Source organism: Sceloporus undulatus, chromosome 1 (assembly GCF_019175285.1).
Source record: "Sceloporus undulatus isolate JIND9_A2432 ecotype Alabama chromosome 1, SceUnd_v1.1, whole genome shotgun sequence".
Lineage (NCBI taxonomy): Eukaryota > Metazoa > Chordata > Lepidosauria > Squamata > Phrynosomatidae > Sceloporus > Sceloporus undulatus.
Window position 1 is genome coordinate 90,540,715 of NC_056522.1, and position 18,103 is coordinate 90,558,817.

General features: G+C 39.5%; 1 protein-coding gene across 3 annotated transcripts; it reads right to left on the bottom strand.

Annotated features, from left to right (window-relative positions):
- Nucleotides 1-5,055: 5,055 nt before the first annotated feature.
- Nucleotides 5,056-17,905, bottom strand: GJE1 (gap junction protein epsilon 1). Of its 3 annotated transcripts, none has more exons than XM_042445438.1 (3): nucleotides 17,844-17,905; nucleotides 13,610-13,792; nucleotides 5,056-5,268 (listed from the first exon to the last, which is right to left on the bottom strand). In XM_042445438.1, the coding sequence occupies exons 1-3, from the start codon at nucleotides 17,880-17,882 to the stop codon at nucleotides 5,110-5,112; spliced, it is 381 nt and encodes a 126-aa protein (XP_042301372.1). In that variant the 5' UTR covers nucleotides 17,883-17,905; the 3' UTR covers nucleotides 5,056-5,109. The 3 variants fall into 3 exon arrangements, with proteins under 3 accessions (XP_042301372.1, XP_042301371.1, XP_042301373.1); XM_042445437.1 differs by lacking the exon at nucleotides 5,056-5,268 and adding an exon at nucleotides 7,998-8,393; XM_042445439.1 differs by lacking the exon at nucleotides 5,056-5,268 and adding an exon at nucleotides 8,165-8,250.
- Nucleotides 17,906-18,103: the final 198 nt, after the last annotated feature.

Genomic DNA, 18,103 nt, shown 5'->3' on the forward strand with positions numbered 1-18,103 from the left:
ATACACACCCAATTCTAAAACACACACACACATAGCACATTTACACTATCATTTTTTCTTGCTTTCTTGCTTCTGTTGGATTTTTAACACTTTTGCCTGATGAAGATGTCAGTGGAGCTTTGAAAGCTTGCATGATATATTTTGTGCATTTTGGTTGGTACTATACAGGTATCACTGCATAGTAGATTTTGGCTGTTACTGTACTTGTGTGTCCAATTTGTTAGCATAGAATGCTTTAATATGTGTGAACATTCTTGATAAGTGTAATCCTGAAAGATAGACGATGTGAAGAATCATAATGACAATACTAGAAGGTCCAAAAGGTTGGAATTAACAAATAGAGTATGGGGAAGTCCTAATCTCAACTCTCTCAGCCTCAAGGAGAGATGATAGGTCAGGCAGCAAACTCTTCAGAATAACATCTTGCTAAGAAACCCCAGGATAGGTTTGTCTTATTATGGTCTCAAAGTGCTTTTCAGTTCTAAGTCTCTGGTGCCACAGCCATTCTGCAAACTACAATTTCCACATCCAGGCAGGGTTGGCATAAGTCAGAAAGAAGGCACACAATAACAACACAAGAAATAGGAGGAGGAAAGAAAAGAAGGAGGGGGGAAGAAGAGGGGGCTGGCTTGGTGGCTAGAGAATTGGAGGAGCCAGAATGGCCATGCAAATCCAGTGGGAGACCTTGGGCAAGTTACACTCTCTCAGCCTCTTAGGAGAAAGTAAAGGCAATCCTCCCCTCCTTTGAAGAAACTATGCCAAGGGAACTCTGCAGGGCTGCCCTAAGTCAGAAAGGAGTTCAGGGCTCACAATTACAACAGAAGAGGAGGAAGAGGGGAAGAAGAGGAGGAGGAAAGAAAAGAAGAAGGGGGAAGAAGAGTATGAGGAAGAGGAAGAAGAGGAGGCTGCCTTAGATGGAGGAGAACGACTGGTGTGGGGCTTTTTCTCCCTCTTCCTTCCCCTTTTCTCCTCTCCCCCAGAACTTAGCCATAGCCATCCGCAGAGCAGAGAGAAGCCCCAAAGGACAGACTGGCGTGGCCAGAAGCCAGTTAAAGAGGTTGGGCAGGGGAAGAGGAGCAGGTGTGCACACTTCTCTTTTCCTCCCACCCTCCAGTCCCTTTAATTGGCTCCCCATCCCTCTCCCAGGTGGATGGATACCCATCCACCTGGGAAAAGGAGGGATGGATTCATCCCCTTCCAACCTCTTTCCTGGGTGGATGAGTGCCTGCCTTCAGGCACTGATCCACCCAGGAGAGGGGAGGAGATGGATCCATCCTTTCCAAGCCTCTTTCCCAGGTGGATCGATGCCTGGCAAAGGTAGTAATCCGACTGGGAAAGGGGCACGACTGGTGTGTGCACCCTTCCCAACTTTTCTCTCCTGGCTTTTTCCCCCCAAGGGGAAAAGCCCAGGAGGAAAGAGGAGTGCACATGCACCCTGCCTTGACCTCGTGAATAATCAAAATTGCAAGTGGCTAAGACGTGAATGTGGAGAGCCAAGTATACTACTTGCAGGAATAGGGTGTGAGTAGAATGTTTTTACTAGTAACCATGACTGTACACATTGTCACTATGTCTGTTTCAGCCCTTTGTTTCTCAAGCGTCTGTTGGACAATCTCCTTTTCATTTTCTGGCCAAACCCATTCTCATTTTACTTTTCCATCTAGTTCTAAATGTCCACTTCAGATCTTCTTCATCCCCCTTCCTCTCTAGCAGATTATGTAATCTGAATTGGGAAGGACCATGTTGCTTTAAATTTTGCCGTTTACATAGCATTGCTTGAACAGAGGCAAAGTAGGGTATACTTACCATATATACCCGACTATAAGTCGACCTCATGTATAAGTCAAGGATAGGTTTTGGGGCCAAAATTATGGATTTTGATATGACTCATGGATAAGGATAAAATTTAGTGGCATGTAACAAAGGATGTAAAGAATGATGTTTACTGTCTTCATACAGAAATGTCTTATTCAGATCCTTCTAAGCCCAATTCCTCTTAGCATTCCTATGAGGGGAAGCACCAAAGAGGTGCCACCATTGCCATTTTCCCATCCAAGCATTCAAAAAAGCCAGACGCAGCATCCTGGTGGAAAGAGTAGAGGGATTAGTGGGCTTTTTTGGGGTGCTCCCAGGATGAACTTACCTTTTGCCACTCTACTCAGAGAAGAAGAGTTAAAGTACACTACCTACATTGACTTGTGGACAAGTTGGCCCAGCTTTTGGGGGTCTCATTTTTGACAAAAATGTCTAGACTTATACAGGTACATGAGTATATACAGTATTCGTTATCACTGTTTATGAATACCCAGTTAATTGATGTTGTACAATGATTAACAATTTCTTATTTTTTATCTGTTCATCTCCCTTCTTTTTACATCCCCAATTGGCCAGTTTCTTCATTAAAAGTCACCATGTTCCCAGCAAGCAATTTTTATTCCATAAAGTAATAGAAAGCAGGAAGCAAAATAACTTTTGCAGTAGTGAAAACATACAGTAGTTATTTAAGCCTGCATCATGTTTTGTTCCTGTTTATACGTCAATTCCATTAACCGGTAATAATTTCCATGGTTTCCCCCCATCACTCATCTCCCCAACACAAGGAGTCTAATCATAGTTTCATATGGGAAAGAGTACATAATACCCCCAGTATCCACTGGGGTTTGGTTTCAAGACACACACCCCTCCCATGAATGCCAAAATCCATGGATGGTGAAGTTCCATTATATGCAGTGGTATAGTAAAATGATGTACCTTTTATAAAATAGTGAAGAAGTCAAAAGATTTCCTTTTTGGAATTTTGAATATATTTTCAAGCCATGGGTGGTTTAATCTGTGGATATAGAGAGCAGACGGTATAACAAAAGAGATGGTTGTATTGAACCATCACTTTCTGGTTTGATTTTGGATATACATTTAAAGGAGAGGGTTGTAGGATTTCATTTAAGTTTTGCCCAAAACACACTGCAGAAATAATCTAGGTTGAGACCACTTTAACTGCCCTGGCTCAGTGCTAGGGAATTGTGGGAATCATAGTTTTTTTGTGGCACCAGAGCTCTTGACAGAAAATGCTAAATGTCTCACAAAACTACAGTTCCCAGAATTCTCTAGCACTGAGCCAGGGCAGTTAAAACAGTCTCAAATTAGATTATCTCTGCAGTGTGTTTTTGACCTTTGGTGCTGGAGTTCAAGCTTTCTTAGGCATTTCATAGAATGGCAGAACTATAGAGATTCATGGTACCCCAAAAGTAATTTAGTCCAACCCCTTGCTGATCCAGAAAATTCTTGCAAAAGCATCCCTTTTGTATTGCCATCCAACCTCTGCTTAAAACCCTCCCATGAAGAAGAGTATGTTTGAACTGCACTTTTCAATGTTTTCTTCACCACTGGCTTTGCTGACTACACTTTATAATAAATAATAAATAATAAAAAATTTTATTTATATACCGCCCTTCCTAAGATCAGGGCGGTTTACATCATAATAAACACACAAATTACAATAAGAACAACAAAAATCAAATACACATCTAATATAATAAAACAGAATAAAACAGAATAAAAGCCCCCGTTAGTCAGTCCTCCTGCGGAATACGGAGGAGGGGAGGCCTACTAGGACTCTAATTGGGGGAATGCGGTCTTAAATAGAAAGGTTTTTAAATCCTTTCTAAATTGGGCCAGGGAGGTGGCTGAGCGGAGCTCTGTGGGCAGCATGTTCCAAAGGGCTGGGGCAGCGATAGAAAAAGACTTCCTCGTGGTAGAGGTAAGCCTAGCCCCTGGCACCCTAAGTAATTGCTGCCCAGATGTTCTGAGGGTGTGGGACGGAATGTACGGGGAGAGGCGGTCCTTCAGGTATCCTGGGCCCAAGCCATTTAGGGCTTTATAGGTCATCACCAACACCTTATATTGTGCCTGGAAGCGAATAGGCAGCCAATGCAGATCTTGGAGCACCGGTGTTATGTGGCTGGCCCTGGAAGTACCAGTGACCAGCCTGGCTGCCATATTCTGTACCATTTGTAGCTTTCGGGTTTGGTATAAGGGTTGCCCCATGTAGAGTGCATTGCAGAAGTCCAATCTCGAGGTTACCAGAGCATGTACGACAGTTTCAAGGTCCCTCTGGGCCAGGTATGGGAGTTTCAGTCCAACAACATCTAGGGAACTACACTTTGCCACCTATGCCCTAGGAATAATCTAAAAAGCCCAGTTGTGTTGCTCCTTATCAGTGCTAGTAGTTTTGTATCTCTGTCATAACTACATCTTTTGTAAAGCTAATGGGTCTTAACTGCCTATTTAAAACTAACCCATCAAGAAGCACTTTACATTCCAGTACAGGTCTCTCCCATCAATATACTGTTGCTGTGGAAAGCCATTTCCTTCCTAGCTACTGTAGGGACTGCAGTTAAACTCAGAGAAAGTAGGAAAGCCTGAAGTATGTGTTTCTGCTAATCAAAAGTCACTCTCACTCGGTGAGCCCTAGCCCCACTACACCAGTGCATTTGTACTTTATGAAACTTTGTCTTCCATGCACAGAATTAGGATGGCTTTGGCTATAATCTAATTTACTTTAACCAGAATAGGCAGTGTATGTATAGCTTTTGTGTAATACATTCACATACCCCATATTGTTGTGAATAAAAAGTTTTTATTGTACCTGAGATTATACATTTGGAATCTGGGGGGAAACGACAACGTCTCTGCTTAAATAGAAACATGGATGGATATTTGATAAAACAATAATCATTGCTTTGCCACTGAACAAAAGACATTGCATAATATAAAGTAGCATTGACAGCTGATTAGTAAACAATATCTGGCCAGTTCTTGTCCCTTTAATAACAGTTTGATTTCCAGCAATTGGCCAAAAAAGTTTTTAATAGTGTGAGGATAAACATTATTGCCAAGTGACATAATCAAGCTGCTATTAAAAGCAGGGGGTGGGTTGAAAAAAAGAAGCTGGCAAGCCACATTCACAGCATCCCTTTTTACATGTAGATCTGCATAACACATAACTCATATCTATGCAGAAACAAAGCATTCACCTATAACATAAACTGTCTTGGGACTTAGAATTGTAATTGTTATATTTTGATCAATATAAGTAGATTCTGACTTTCTTCATTCAACCACTAAGAGTGGTGCTCCATTGAACAGCAGGTCAGGGATCCAATAGAGATTATTCACATGTTGAATGAGATCCAGTGTGGGGCAGCTGCTTTTCAGATTCCACTCATCTGTGAAGTTTACTGGATAATCATGGGTAAGCCACTCTCTAACCTATAAGGTTATTGAGATGAAAAAAAAGTGTCACTTTGAACCCTTGGAGTGATGGGTATGTCACTATTGTTTGAAATAAGACATTGACTACTTGTCAAAGCTGGGCTGGGATGTTTCTTGAGACTTTAAGAAATAGGTTAACTTTAAAAGGTATCTTTCTCTTTTTAATGGATTCTAATCCATTAAAAGTGTTGTACATAGAATGTACAAAATACATAGATACCATTGTGAAGTGATATGCAAAGGAACTGCTTTCTCTGTTGCTTTCTTTTCCAATAGTTCCTGGTGGCTTGCTTTAGAAAATCAATGATTGCTTTTATTTTGTATTTCTATGTTTATAAAAGTACTGAGTTATGCAAAGGCTGAGAAGTTGGACTACTGCTGGGAAGATTATGAAGAAGCCAAGAGCACATGCTGTTTGTATTTCCTTTTTGTTTGGACTTGGGAGCATGGCCATGGTGCATTAATGATCTAAAATTACTGCCAAAGCTATACATAGAGATGCCATGCATCTATCATTGGTGTAAGAGGAAGGGACTCAAAAACAGAAAGGAGACAACAATGCTATGTATTATGTTGAAAGTAGACTTAGGAAAAGAATGTAAGAAATATCATACATTGCCTTCACATTAAACCTTTGAAATTTATACTGTGCTGTGAATTTAACACTGTGCTTGTTATGAAGCCTAGCTGACCTGAAGTATCTAGGTTAGACATAGCTATGATGGATCATACAGTTCTATCTAATCTCTATTTGTTTTTTTTTTTGGGGGGGGGAGTAATGAGCTGTTTTGTATAGTGTGTTTGTGCTGCAATCAGTAAATTGAACTGGTTGTTTTAGCTTATGATCTGTATTTCAATCAAGGTTTAGTGATGGAATACTATCAATTTTTTAAAAAAGAAAAAGAAAATAAAAATCAGTAGCAAGCTATGTGTGGGTACTATCTATGTACTTCCTTTCTATTGATATTTATTTAGAAATTCATTTGGACTACTGGATTGGGCATATATAAATATCACAGAAATATTCAAATACTGTATGTTTGCGAGATACCTTTTCTGATCATACACAATAGCCCTTAATTTTAAATAGCAGTCCATAAAGAATCTGTTGAAAAGGTAATTTACTATGCAGGAAACTTCAACTATTACTTGATTATTTCTGAAGTATTTGAAATTAAAGCATGAGGTCTGCATTTTGGTCAGCATGTATATGGTTTTCAGTGCAATAAGAGGAAGCTTTTCTGTTGCTAAAACCGTATGAAGTATTTATAACCTTATAAATATAGAAACAATATAGAAACATGTCCAGCAATTTTCCCATTACTGTGTGTCAGAAATATGGCAGAGTTGTTTGACCTCATTGCTTTTCTTATCCACTATCTATGAAACTAATAAAATTGGCACAACATGATTACATCCTTCCTCCACTCAGAAACATAATTTCATACTGATAACTAAACAAATTGGAGCTCTATTATTATCTTATCTAAAACTACAGGAAATACTGAATAAAGTCTCTTTCATCCCACCAGAGATAATTTTCTGTGCATAATATATCTTCAACAAGTTCCTGTATTAATACAAAATATAAAACAAAAGAGGAAATAAATTATCACTATCTCTTATTTAAGATAAAGAGATAGTATAGAACAAGGAAAAATAGAATGGAAAACAGGACAACATAAGAACAGTTTCAACATGGTAGCTTAAAAGTACTTTACAAGCAGCAAACAACATAGCTCATTCTGTTTATAACAGAAACTACTTCATACAATTAAAAGTGGTGTTATAAAATGGAATCTCAATGAATATAATCTCTTGAGGTATAGCCATGTTAGTTTATGCAACAAAATCAGCAAGGAGGTTTTTGGCATCTTAAAGACTAACACACTTATTATTACGAACTTTTGTGGACTACATGCATCTGATGCAACAGGTAATTGTCAATGAAAATGGTTATTCTTCTTGCTCTATATGAGGTTTAAAATAAAATTCCCTAATTATGACCAACCAACCTGCTCTGTTGGAAAACACAGAACATTAAAGTTAAAATGTATTTCTGATTTTTTTAAGTATATTTTTTTCTGGTAAGTCTGTCTTAAATGATATACAAGATTTAGCATCTTGTTTGTTTCCATTATAGTCAGTAAAGTTATAAATATCCTTTGATGTTTTTATAGTGTGATCCTAGGTATACTTACAGCCAAAGTTACAAAGTTTACTTGGAAGTCTCACCTGAGTTCAGGAACATTTGATTTCACTTAAAATTTTATAATATCACAACTCAGCCTGGAAATAAGCCCGCTGCATTTACTTCAGTGTAGGAAACCAGGGTTTGAATCCCAGCTCAGCCATGGAAATCCACTGGGTGGACTTGGGCAAGTCACACTCTCTCAGAGAAAGGAAAGGGCAAATCCCCTCTGAACAAATCTTGCCTTAGGGTAAGTCAGAAATGACTTGAGGGCACACAAACAAGAAGAATGTTTCAAATCAGGATATTTTATATATCTATGTAAATATAGATATACAACGTGTGTTCAGGTATTCAAGAATTCCTTGGTGAAATATTCAAAGAGTATTTTAAGGTGCTAGCTGCTTTTGTTAGCCTTTAAAGAGTCACCAAACTTTGGTATTAGAAGAAAGTAATTTCTGTTTAAAACAGAGAACTACATTGTACATAAAAATATGTGTTGATGAACAAACAGGATAAATTAATTATAACAAAGTTATTGAGTATTCAGGAAGCCTAACCTTCTATACAAGATTTCAAAAATTTCTGCAATACATAACATAATTGTGATCACAGTAAATGTGTACATAGCAATAAGGAAGATGGTCTTTTCAAAATGTTCTGGTACCATGCATCTGGTAATATTAAACTTTTTATCAAGGGCTCCTGCATCACATCTGTAGAGTGGGTTCACTTGGAAACCAAAGAGCTGACTCTGAAGCCAAAAAGCCACAACTTCAAGGATGATCCTTAACAGAACAGAGAGAATATAAAAAACGGTGTAGGCAGGTCTTTGAAGGATATCTTCCTGAGCGATGCTTTTACATGCAGCATAAAGATGGAAAATGGCTCCAGGTACCAGTACGGTCACTAGTTGTAAAGCCCAGAATACCTAAAGTGTAGCAGAAACTCGGCTGTCAGATCATTTATGACTGTACCATATTACCTGATACAGACATCCTTCTGAGTGCCTTGAAACTTTTCTTTTGTTCTTTGTAGATAATCTTAAATTCTAATTTAAACATAGCATTTATATGAAATATGATATTATAATTTATTCCAAAAGATGTTTTCATTATCAATTAACTTCATTTAAAATTTCCCTATCAACATTTTGAAAATTTGATAATACTGTAAAACCAAACTGACAGTTTTCAGACTTTCTGCCTTTGGGAAATCCTTTACACATGTTGTAGAAATTTCTGGATCTTGCTCTGGGGAATATATTAAATTCACTGAATGAGAATTAGCTTGGTTGCTGGGCCATGTGTGAATGGAGAGTGTGTAAAAGAATGTTTCTGGAAACACTGGTAATGGTAAATAAATTGTTCTTCAGTACTTACTTTATTACTATCATAGAAAAGTTTTCATGAAACAATCTTGTACGCAAGAAATACTACATACTATATGGATGCTGTTACAGGTATATTAGTAGCAGCTATAGCAATATTAACATCAACATGTTGTGCTAGTCGTGATATCAAAATCAGGCTGCAAAACCAGTATAGCCAAATTCTGAAGTGAATTGGTTGGTTTGGATCAGGTCTGGATTGGATGGGCTGGATCCAAAGCAGAAAGCACAGTCTGAAATGATTTGTACCATTCTGGAAATTTGGATATAAGTAGTAAGTAGAAAAAGCAGAAGGTTGTCTCCATCACAACTATGAAAAAAAAAACACCAACCCGGTTGGGATATGGAGGAGGGAAGAGTGGATTTGGTGTTTGCTTACTGACAACTCTCCTGTCTAATCTGGAGCAAGAATCTCATGAACACTCTCTAATCATAGTGTATATCAGAAGGATTTTGTGAGCTCACTGAAGTCATGCAGGTCTTCATTCATTTGCTAGATTTAGCCATTATTGAGAGATTGTAACATGAAAGAGTTGTGATAACAGTTGTTGTCTAAACAACATGGAAGGGATTCCACAACCGTAAAGAAGCAGATAAGGATACTTACAAGGTATACTTGAAGAATCATGCATTTTTTAAAATCTCTGCATATTTTTAAATGTTAGAATTAACATTTACAAGATTATTAGTAATGTATCTATTTTGGGCGGGGGGGGGGTCTGGATGGCTTCTATCAATATTGAATGGATGGGAATTCATTGTTTAAGAATTGGCAGGCTACCACATCTATTTAAACAGAAGTCTTCATATTTTGCTTATTTATTGGATATAGACAAATTGCCTAGAGGGTCAGTAAACTACTCTACAGGATTGCAAATACCATATCCCCAAATATAGGCCACCCCTGGCTGGAGTGCAACAACATTTACAGGGCCACATAAATTGAGCATGGAGTGAAGTGCATTCAGTTTACAGTATAGCGGGTTTCTAATCACTGCTTTACAGGGAACTAATTGCCTTCTCTCCAGTTCTCTTTTTTTGTACTGTCTATATTTTACATTATACTTATATGATTAATAATTACTTGTCGGGCTCTCAGATCAGTACTTCTACTTTTGATATTCTCAAGAGAATTCTTAAACATGAAATGAGGGAAATAATAAAGCTAAATGTGCATCTGTCCAATTATTCTTAATTCTCATATTATTTTTTTTTACAGACATGCAAAAATTTCTTGCAGTCAAGCATAATTATTCACAGAAATGATGTCTACAAAGTCTAGATCTGCATCAGGACATTGAAATCACATGTTACAATGTCCATACACATTCACATATTGGTGCGTACTCTCAGACTGAACCCAGAGAATATTCACCAATGGTTGCTCTTCATCCTGGAGACAATTGATGAATGGGGTGACTTGGGGTTCTGTCCTGGGCCTGATGTTGATTAACATTTTTATAAATGACTTAGAATATGGAATAGAAGGCAGGCTTATCCAATTTGTAGATGACACCAAATTAGGTGGAGTACCTAATGCCCTGGAGGACAGGATCACCATTCAAAATTACCTTGACAGATTGAAGTACTAGGCCAAAACTAACAAAACGTATTTCACCAAGGATAAATGTACTACATTTAATCAGGAAAAATGAAATGCAGAAGTTTAGGAGGGTGACACCCAATATGTGTGAAAAGGATTTACTGCTCTTGGTAGACCACAAACTAAACATGAGTCAATAGTGTGATGCAACAGCCAAAAAAACCCAATGCAATTCTGGGCTGCCTTAAAAGGAATATTGGCGCGTTATAGACCGTCGGATTGCGGCGGTCTGCCGCCGCCGCCTGCACCATTCAGGAGCCGCAGCCTTTAAACGGCACGGCTCCCGGACGCTGCCGAGAAGGAGCGCGGACATTGCGCTCCTTCTGAGGCCCCGGAAGAGGCGCTGCAAAGCGCAAGGGGCGCATTTGCGGCATCATTTCCGGGGCGACACGTGCGGACGCAACGCATCCAGCACATAAAGATGGCGGCACCCATGTGTATAGGGCGCCACCATCTTTACGCCCTGGTCACGTTCTAGGGGTGAGGCCGGTGTGGACGCTAGGTCCTCGGCCAACCCCTAGCACGTGACGGGGGCATATTAAAGGCTCGTCTATAACGCGCCATAGTGTCCTGATTGAGGGAAATTATTGCCACTCATTCTACTTTGGTCAGACCTCATCTGGAATACTGTGTCCAGTTCTGGGCAGAGGGTATGTACAAGATGGAACGTGTCCAGAGAAGGGTAACCAGGTTGACCAAAGGTCTGGAAACCAAGCCTTATGAGGAATGACTTAGGGAACTGTGTACGTTTAACTTGGAAAAGAGAAGGCTGAGAGGGTAACATGATAGCTATCTTTAAATATATGAAGGGATGTCATGTAGAAGATTAAGCAAACTTGTTTTCTGTTACTCCAGAAATTAGAACACAAGCCAATGGATTCAAATTGCAGTAAACAGGATTCCACCCAAACATTAGGGAGAGCTCTTTAAAAGTAAGAGTTGTTCAACAGTGGAATAAATTGTCTTGGAAGGTGGTGGACTCTCCATTTTTTAAATGTCTTTAAACAGAAGTTGGACGAGCACCTTTCTTGCATGGCAGAGGGTTAGATTACATGGCCCTTGTGGTTTCTTCCAGCTATAAGATTCTATGATTCTATGACCACAGCCAGTGGTAAACCATATCCTTTGCATGCAGAGAGTCCTAGATCTGATACTTGCTTTCTCAATCTAGGAGCTGGGGGAGCAGGAACTGATCTGAAATCCTAGAGAATAATGGCCAATCAGAATAGACAATACTGAGGTAGGTAGACAAGTGACCAAATCTGACATTGAGGAGCATCCCATATTCAGACCAGTAACGATAATGACTTACTTGGAGTACTGTACCAAGAATATTGTGACATTTCTATGAAGTAATTATATGTAATGTCAGGATCCTTTAAAGTGTAACAGACTTTACTTAATACTTATGAAATGTCTTGTTGAGATTATTGTTGGAGATTTGAGGGCATTTTCTATTTTTATGTAATTTTTGTAAAAAAGATAAAACTATAATAATAATAATAATAATATTTATTTGTATCCTGCTCTTTTCCTCAGAAGTGAGACTCAGAGCAGCTTAACAATATTAAAAGAACAATACAATTAAAAGAAAAACTACGAAAAAGTAAAGTGCTATGTTTTAATTTGTCAAGTAATGGCTAATGCAGATGTGTGACATTTTAAATATACAGTTCCAAGCTGATGTCATGCTTCTTTGCAACATTAAGGAAACATGTCTCTCTACCTCTGTCTGATCAATCACTGACATTTGTTAGGTATCTACTCCTGTATGACCCACTGTTAGGAGCTGTACATTACCTGGACAAACAGAAGAACGCACTCTCTATTTTGGCCTCCAATTGTGGTATGCCTTCTCCTTAAAAGTGTCTGGCACCAGTACTGATCTCATTTTGGCACCAAGTTAAAATTTGGTTATTCATTCAAGTTTTTGGGCCTAGTGATCATGGCTTGTTTCTTCCTCACTGGCTGGTGGATTTCTATCCACGGTTGTTTTATAAGTGTCCAGTTTATAATTTATAAATTGTTTTATTGACTCTACCCTACTCTGAGATCTGTAGATACAGGGCAGGATATAAAAAATTTGATAAATTACCATATATGCTTGATTATAAGCCATGTATAAATTGAGGGCAGGTCTTGGAGCCAAAATTGTGGATTATGATAGGACCTGTGGTTAAGTCAGGGGTAAAACCTAGGGGCATGTAACAAAGGATCTAAAGAATGAACTGGAGAAAAATAATGCCAAAGAACTTACAATGTTCCAGCAGGCATAATTCTTTGTGCTCACACTAAAGACTGCTTGGATGAGAGAGTACAAAGGAGCATCAGTGATTCTAAGACAGTTAGACTCTTGCTTTTCACCAGGGGATGGTTTCTTTTTTATGAGTTAAAGTACGGTATTTGCATTAACCCATTAATAAGTTGACTCAGGTTTCTGGGGTCAATTTTTTGGCTAAAATTTCTAGACTTATACATGAGTATAGTAATAAATGCATAATAGTAATGAATAGTTCATAGTGCCCATGTAGAAGCCCTAAAACAAAATACCTTCAGGATGCAATACATATATTGTACAAGTGCACTCAAATATAGTAATAGAACAGCAAAATCAAACTTTCAGGTCAGGTACACCTCAGCAAGTGTACGATGAATATATTCAGTAATTTCTCACTTTGCCAGGAATTGGCTTTTTGATAGGCAGGTATAGTTTTGCATGCCCCATCCACCCCATGGAAACTGGTAGGAAACAAAAGCTGCTTCAGTGCTTACAAATATCCTGAGATTTTTGGAAAGCTCTGTGTAGGAGAGGAGGAAATTATGTGCTACATCCTAAGCTAAAAACACTGCCAGTTTTCAAAATTTTAAAAGAGTTATACTTTTGGGGAAATCAAATGTTTTACTCTAGCGTGGTTTGCCTGTGCTGAAAACTCCTAATTTTGTTTTAAATCTTGCTTTCTGCTAGCATCATATAAAATAAACTTTGTATAGCATTGCCCCACCTGTTAGTACCCTTCATAATCAGTACATCACAGTTCTGTGTCAGCATACTAATTTATCCTTTACAGTGTGTACAGCAGATCTATTTTTTAAAATTGTCAGTTGAGCATTGGTATCAGCAAATAAATTAGTCATAAAAGAGAAAAATGTTTACCTGTGGGGTTATAGGCCTGAACTGATTGTAACAGAATAGATTAACTTCTCTCTTGTCTGGCTCACAGCTGAAGTGTAAGGCTTCGTTTCCATAAACTGCAAAACCCAAAACACCAAGGAAAAACATTCGGACAGAGCCAAAGAAAAGTGTGTGGAATTGTCCAATCACTGTAGGAGGCCTAAGCTGTAAAGAATGATATGAACAGGAAAGAACTCAGAAAACAAAATGAATAAAAGCATATTTCATCAAGGATCATCTTCACTCCTCATCATTCCTTCACCATATTGCTTAGTACAGATGTGAAAACATATTCTACACCTGTCTCTAAAGTGATCATATGAAAACTCTGTTGGGTGATGGATAACCAAATAAATGATTGAAGTCTCATGGTAATCTGAGGCCAAATGTAGATTTCAAAGGTCATTTTCTATATTATGTCCAAGACCTGAACTGTACTCCCCTATTTATGTTAATCGATTTCCCACTTCCAATTGCACTTAGACACCATTTGGAAGGCCTTTGGGATCCAGATCAGTGCATTACGAATCATGCTATAAGAATCTCTTGTCCCAATAATCATTCCAATACTAAGTCAAACATGTTCTAATTATAGTAAGAACTGTAAAAACTAAACAGTCCAGACAGACAAGCCAAACAAATTGATAAGTGTTTCAAATATGGTTTCAAACTTTATTTTAGGCTCCTAATGCAACAAATACACATTATAATGAAGTATTGTTTGATGTTAAAGTAATGTTTGACAGCTTACATGTGTCATTTGTAGCTTAGTATAGATTTATTAAAAAGTAGAAGCTAGTAGTAGAATACAAATTTCCTTTTAGGGACTATTCCATTCTGTATATTGGGGTAAGGGGGGAATTGAGTCTCAGTATTTACTCCATGGCTTGTAACAAACTGTCCTTTTGAACCCTCATTATCCCCCAATAATGAGAACATATTTTTTTCTAGAGCACTTCTAATCTCATTCATACTTACACATCCTTCATAGAAGTTCTTGATGTAATTTAAAGACATGTCTTGTAAGATGTTCTCCTAGCGCAATTGTGGAAATAATTCCTACGCCTCATTGCCAATTTGCTGTCATTGGGCTCATTCTGATGCTATTACTCTCTCCTGACCTTTGCTATGGAAAACTCTTGTCACTGCACAATTTTGCTGTTTTATCTCTGGGGCCCCAATTAACTTTACTCTTTCAGGGAGGGAGGGAGCAGGGGGAAGCCCAAACAAAAGCTGTGTACATGTGGCCTGCCCAATAATCCCCCATGAACACAGTCAGCAAAAACAATCTCAACCCAACCTCATAAACGCAGCCAGCAACACAATGGTGAACGTGCAACCGGCAACCGTAGTCACCTTGTTATGTTGTAAACACACAGCACTTCTGCCTTTGCTGCGAGGGCTGGTCTAGATGGCAGCTTTGCCCAGGGTTAATTTTGCAAAATAGCATCCAACTAGTTTGGCTGTACTATGAGAAACTAGCATACAAGAAATTGCTTGGAACATTGCTACTTGTATTGTTCCTCATAGGGACCCCCTCTACTCATGTGGGGGGGGGGGAGTCTACAATATTCCTGTATAGATGGAGAATGATGGATGTACTGACATAAATTTATTTGCTCCAGAATATCCTCAAAAACTCCACACACCTGTTTTCAGGATGTACACATCAGTCTCGTATATATTTTATTAAATAAACCTAGAAAATGTCTCCCCCAGCTTTTAACAATATTGTGACATTACCATTCTGTAAAATCATTGCAGTTATATTGTACAATAATTTTTAAACAACATGGGGAGGGCAGACATTTGAGAGGTTTGCTGTGTTCATTGGCTTAATTTTTCATCTTCCGCATGCTTGCTGTCCAACTAAAATCACAACCTGATATATCTGTGTATTTCTACCCCCATTTCTAGGCATGTTAATTCGTTTGAAAAATAAATATATCTGTAGCCCCATTCTTTATGTATCCTGCCTTTTGGTGGCAACCCCTTTCTTATTTCTCCTCCTCTCATTCTATTGTCATCTTGCCCACTTAGGGTTGCCAGAGTGAAAATAGGAGATGGCTCCTGCATTGCTTGTCACCCAACCAGGTGACAATCATTATATTTTTAATATCCTGCTTTTTTGCTAAAGTTGGAACTCAAACTATTATACAATTTAAAATAATACAATTAAAAACAAGCAAGAATATAAAATACAATCAAAAACAAGCAACATCTGCTCAAATTTCCTTTTCCATACAACCATTAAAGAAACAGAAACCATAAAAGGTACCCTTTTTAGTCTGAGAACCCTATACCCACCCACTCCCTTCCTTCTTTTGACTTATTTGTTGTCATTGTGTGCCTCCAAGTTGTTTCCGACTTCTGGTGAGCCCTAAGAGCCAGTCTAGCATAGTGGCTTGTGTGTTGGACTATGAGTCTGGAGACCAGGATTCAGTTCCCAGCTTGGACATGAAAACCCACTGGGTGACTCTCAACCTCAGCAGAAGGCAATGGCAAAACTCCTCTGAACAAATCTTGCCAGGAAAACCCCATGATAAGTTTGCCTTAGAGTCACCATAGGTCTGAAAGACTTGAGGGCACACAACAACAACAACAACCACTGTAGAAATAATGCAGTTTGTCATCACTTTAAGTGCTGTAGCTCCAAAACAAATTCCCTGTTTGTATATAGAAGTTCAGGAGGTAGATAAGCAGCGTAGTGCTTACTCTCAGAAGGCAATGGCAAACCTCCTCTGAACAAATCTTGCCAAGAAAACCCCATAATAGGGTCGTCATTAAGTTGGAAACAACTTGAAGGCACACAACACACCACACACACACACACACACACACACACACACACAAGGCAACCTTATCACGGTTTCCTGGGGCTGAGAGTGTGTAACTTGCCCAAGGTCACTCAGTGGGTGAGGGGGGGAGAAATGGGTTTCTATGGTTGAGCAGGGAATTGAACTCTGGTCTCCAGAGTCATAGTCCAACGTTCAAACCACTAACTCACACTGGCTCTCTGCAAAGTAAATTTAGGTCTATCACAGGCAGGGTGACCAGAGGTCCTCCTTTTCCAGAACATGCCCTCCATTTCAACCTTCTGTCCAGGAAGAATTCCAAAAGGGCCTCTATTCTGTGCATGACTAAAGAAGCATAAATTTACATTTATAGGAATGTTTTTTAAGGCTTTTGTCACATCCAACATTTTTCTTCCCTATCCTACATTTTAATGTGCCTTGTCCTCCTTTGCACTTAGGATAGCTGATAATGGGGTTTTCTCAGCAAGATTTGTTCAGACATGGGGTTGCCTTTCCCATTCTCTGAGGCTGAGAGAGTGTGACTTACCAAAGTGGGCTTCCATGGCTGAATGGGCGTTCGAACCCTGGTCTCCAGAGTCTTATTCCAGCTACTACATTATAATGTCTCTCAAAGTGTCATCCTAAATCAGAAATGACACAACAACAACAATGCTTCTGAAACATCTTTATTTACTTCTGCCTTGTTTGTCCAATTCAATAGAGCGCTGGCATGATCTACATTGCCACTGACAGCCACTAGGAAACCATAATGGTTGCAACTTTCACACATCCACATAAAACTGGGAGACAAAATAGGCTGCAAAGAGAGGATAAACTTCGCCATTTCATAGATATCAAAGATATAGCCACGTTAGTCTTTGGAATCAGTATGTAGCGAGATCTTGTAGCAACTTTGAGACTCACTGAAAGAAAGTAATTGGCAGCATGAGCTTTTCATAGACTTCAGCCTACTTCCTCAGATGCATTAACGCATTAATGCAGAAATGCATCTGAGGAAGTAGACTGAAGTCTACGAACAGCTCAGGCTGCCAATTTCTTTCTTTCAGTCAGTCTCACTCTCAGAGGTGCTACAAGACCTCTCTCCTTTCTTTCAGTCTCAAAGGTACTACAAGATCTCTCCCATTTCTTTTCGTCTCAAAAGTGCTACAAGACCTCTCTCCTTTCAGTCAGTCTCAAAGGTGCCAGGAGACCTCTCTACACGCCTACATAGCTACAGACATGTTTCACTGCTTGATTTCCAGAGCTAGAGCCCAGCAGCACTCATCCCACTCCACCAGGCTGGCTTGAGCCTCCTTTTAAAGCCCAGACTCTGCTAAGGCTCGGGCCCCTAGTTTTCCCTGGCCTCCTTGGCTGCTGCTGCTGCTTCCAAGGGAGGAGGGAGAAGGCGAGGCCATACGCACCAGCCGCAGTCCTGGCGTGGCGTTGCTGGGGTTCCCCATCCTGAGCTGCCACCATCCTCCAAGGCAAGGGCCCTCCGAAATGCCGGGCCGGAGAGCTTCCCCGGGCGGCTATTCCCCCGCCCAGTGGGCATTATCCCTCGCACAAAGAAGCCAGCGAGGGAGGGAGGCAGGGAGAGACACAGAGAGAGACAAGGGAAACATCCCGGGACAGCCAGCCCACCAGCCATCACAGAGCCTGGAATGGGGGACCTTCCAGAAAT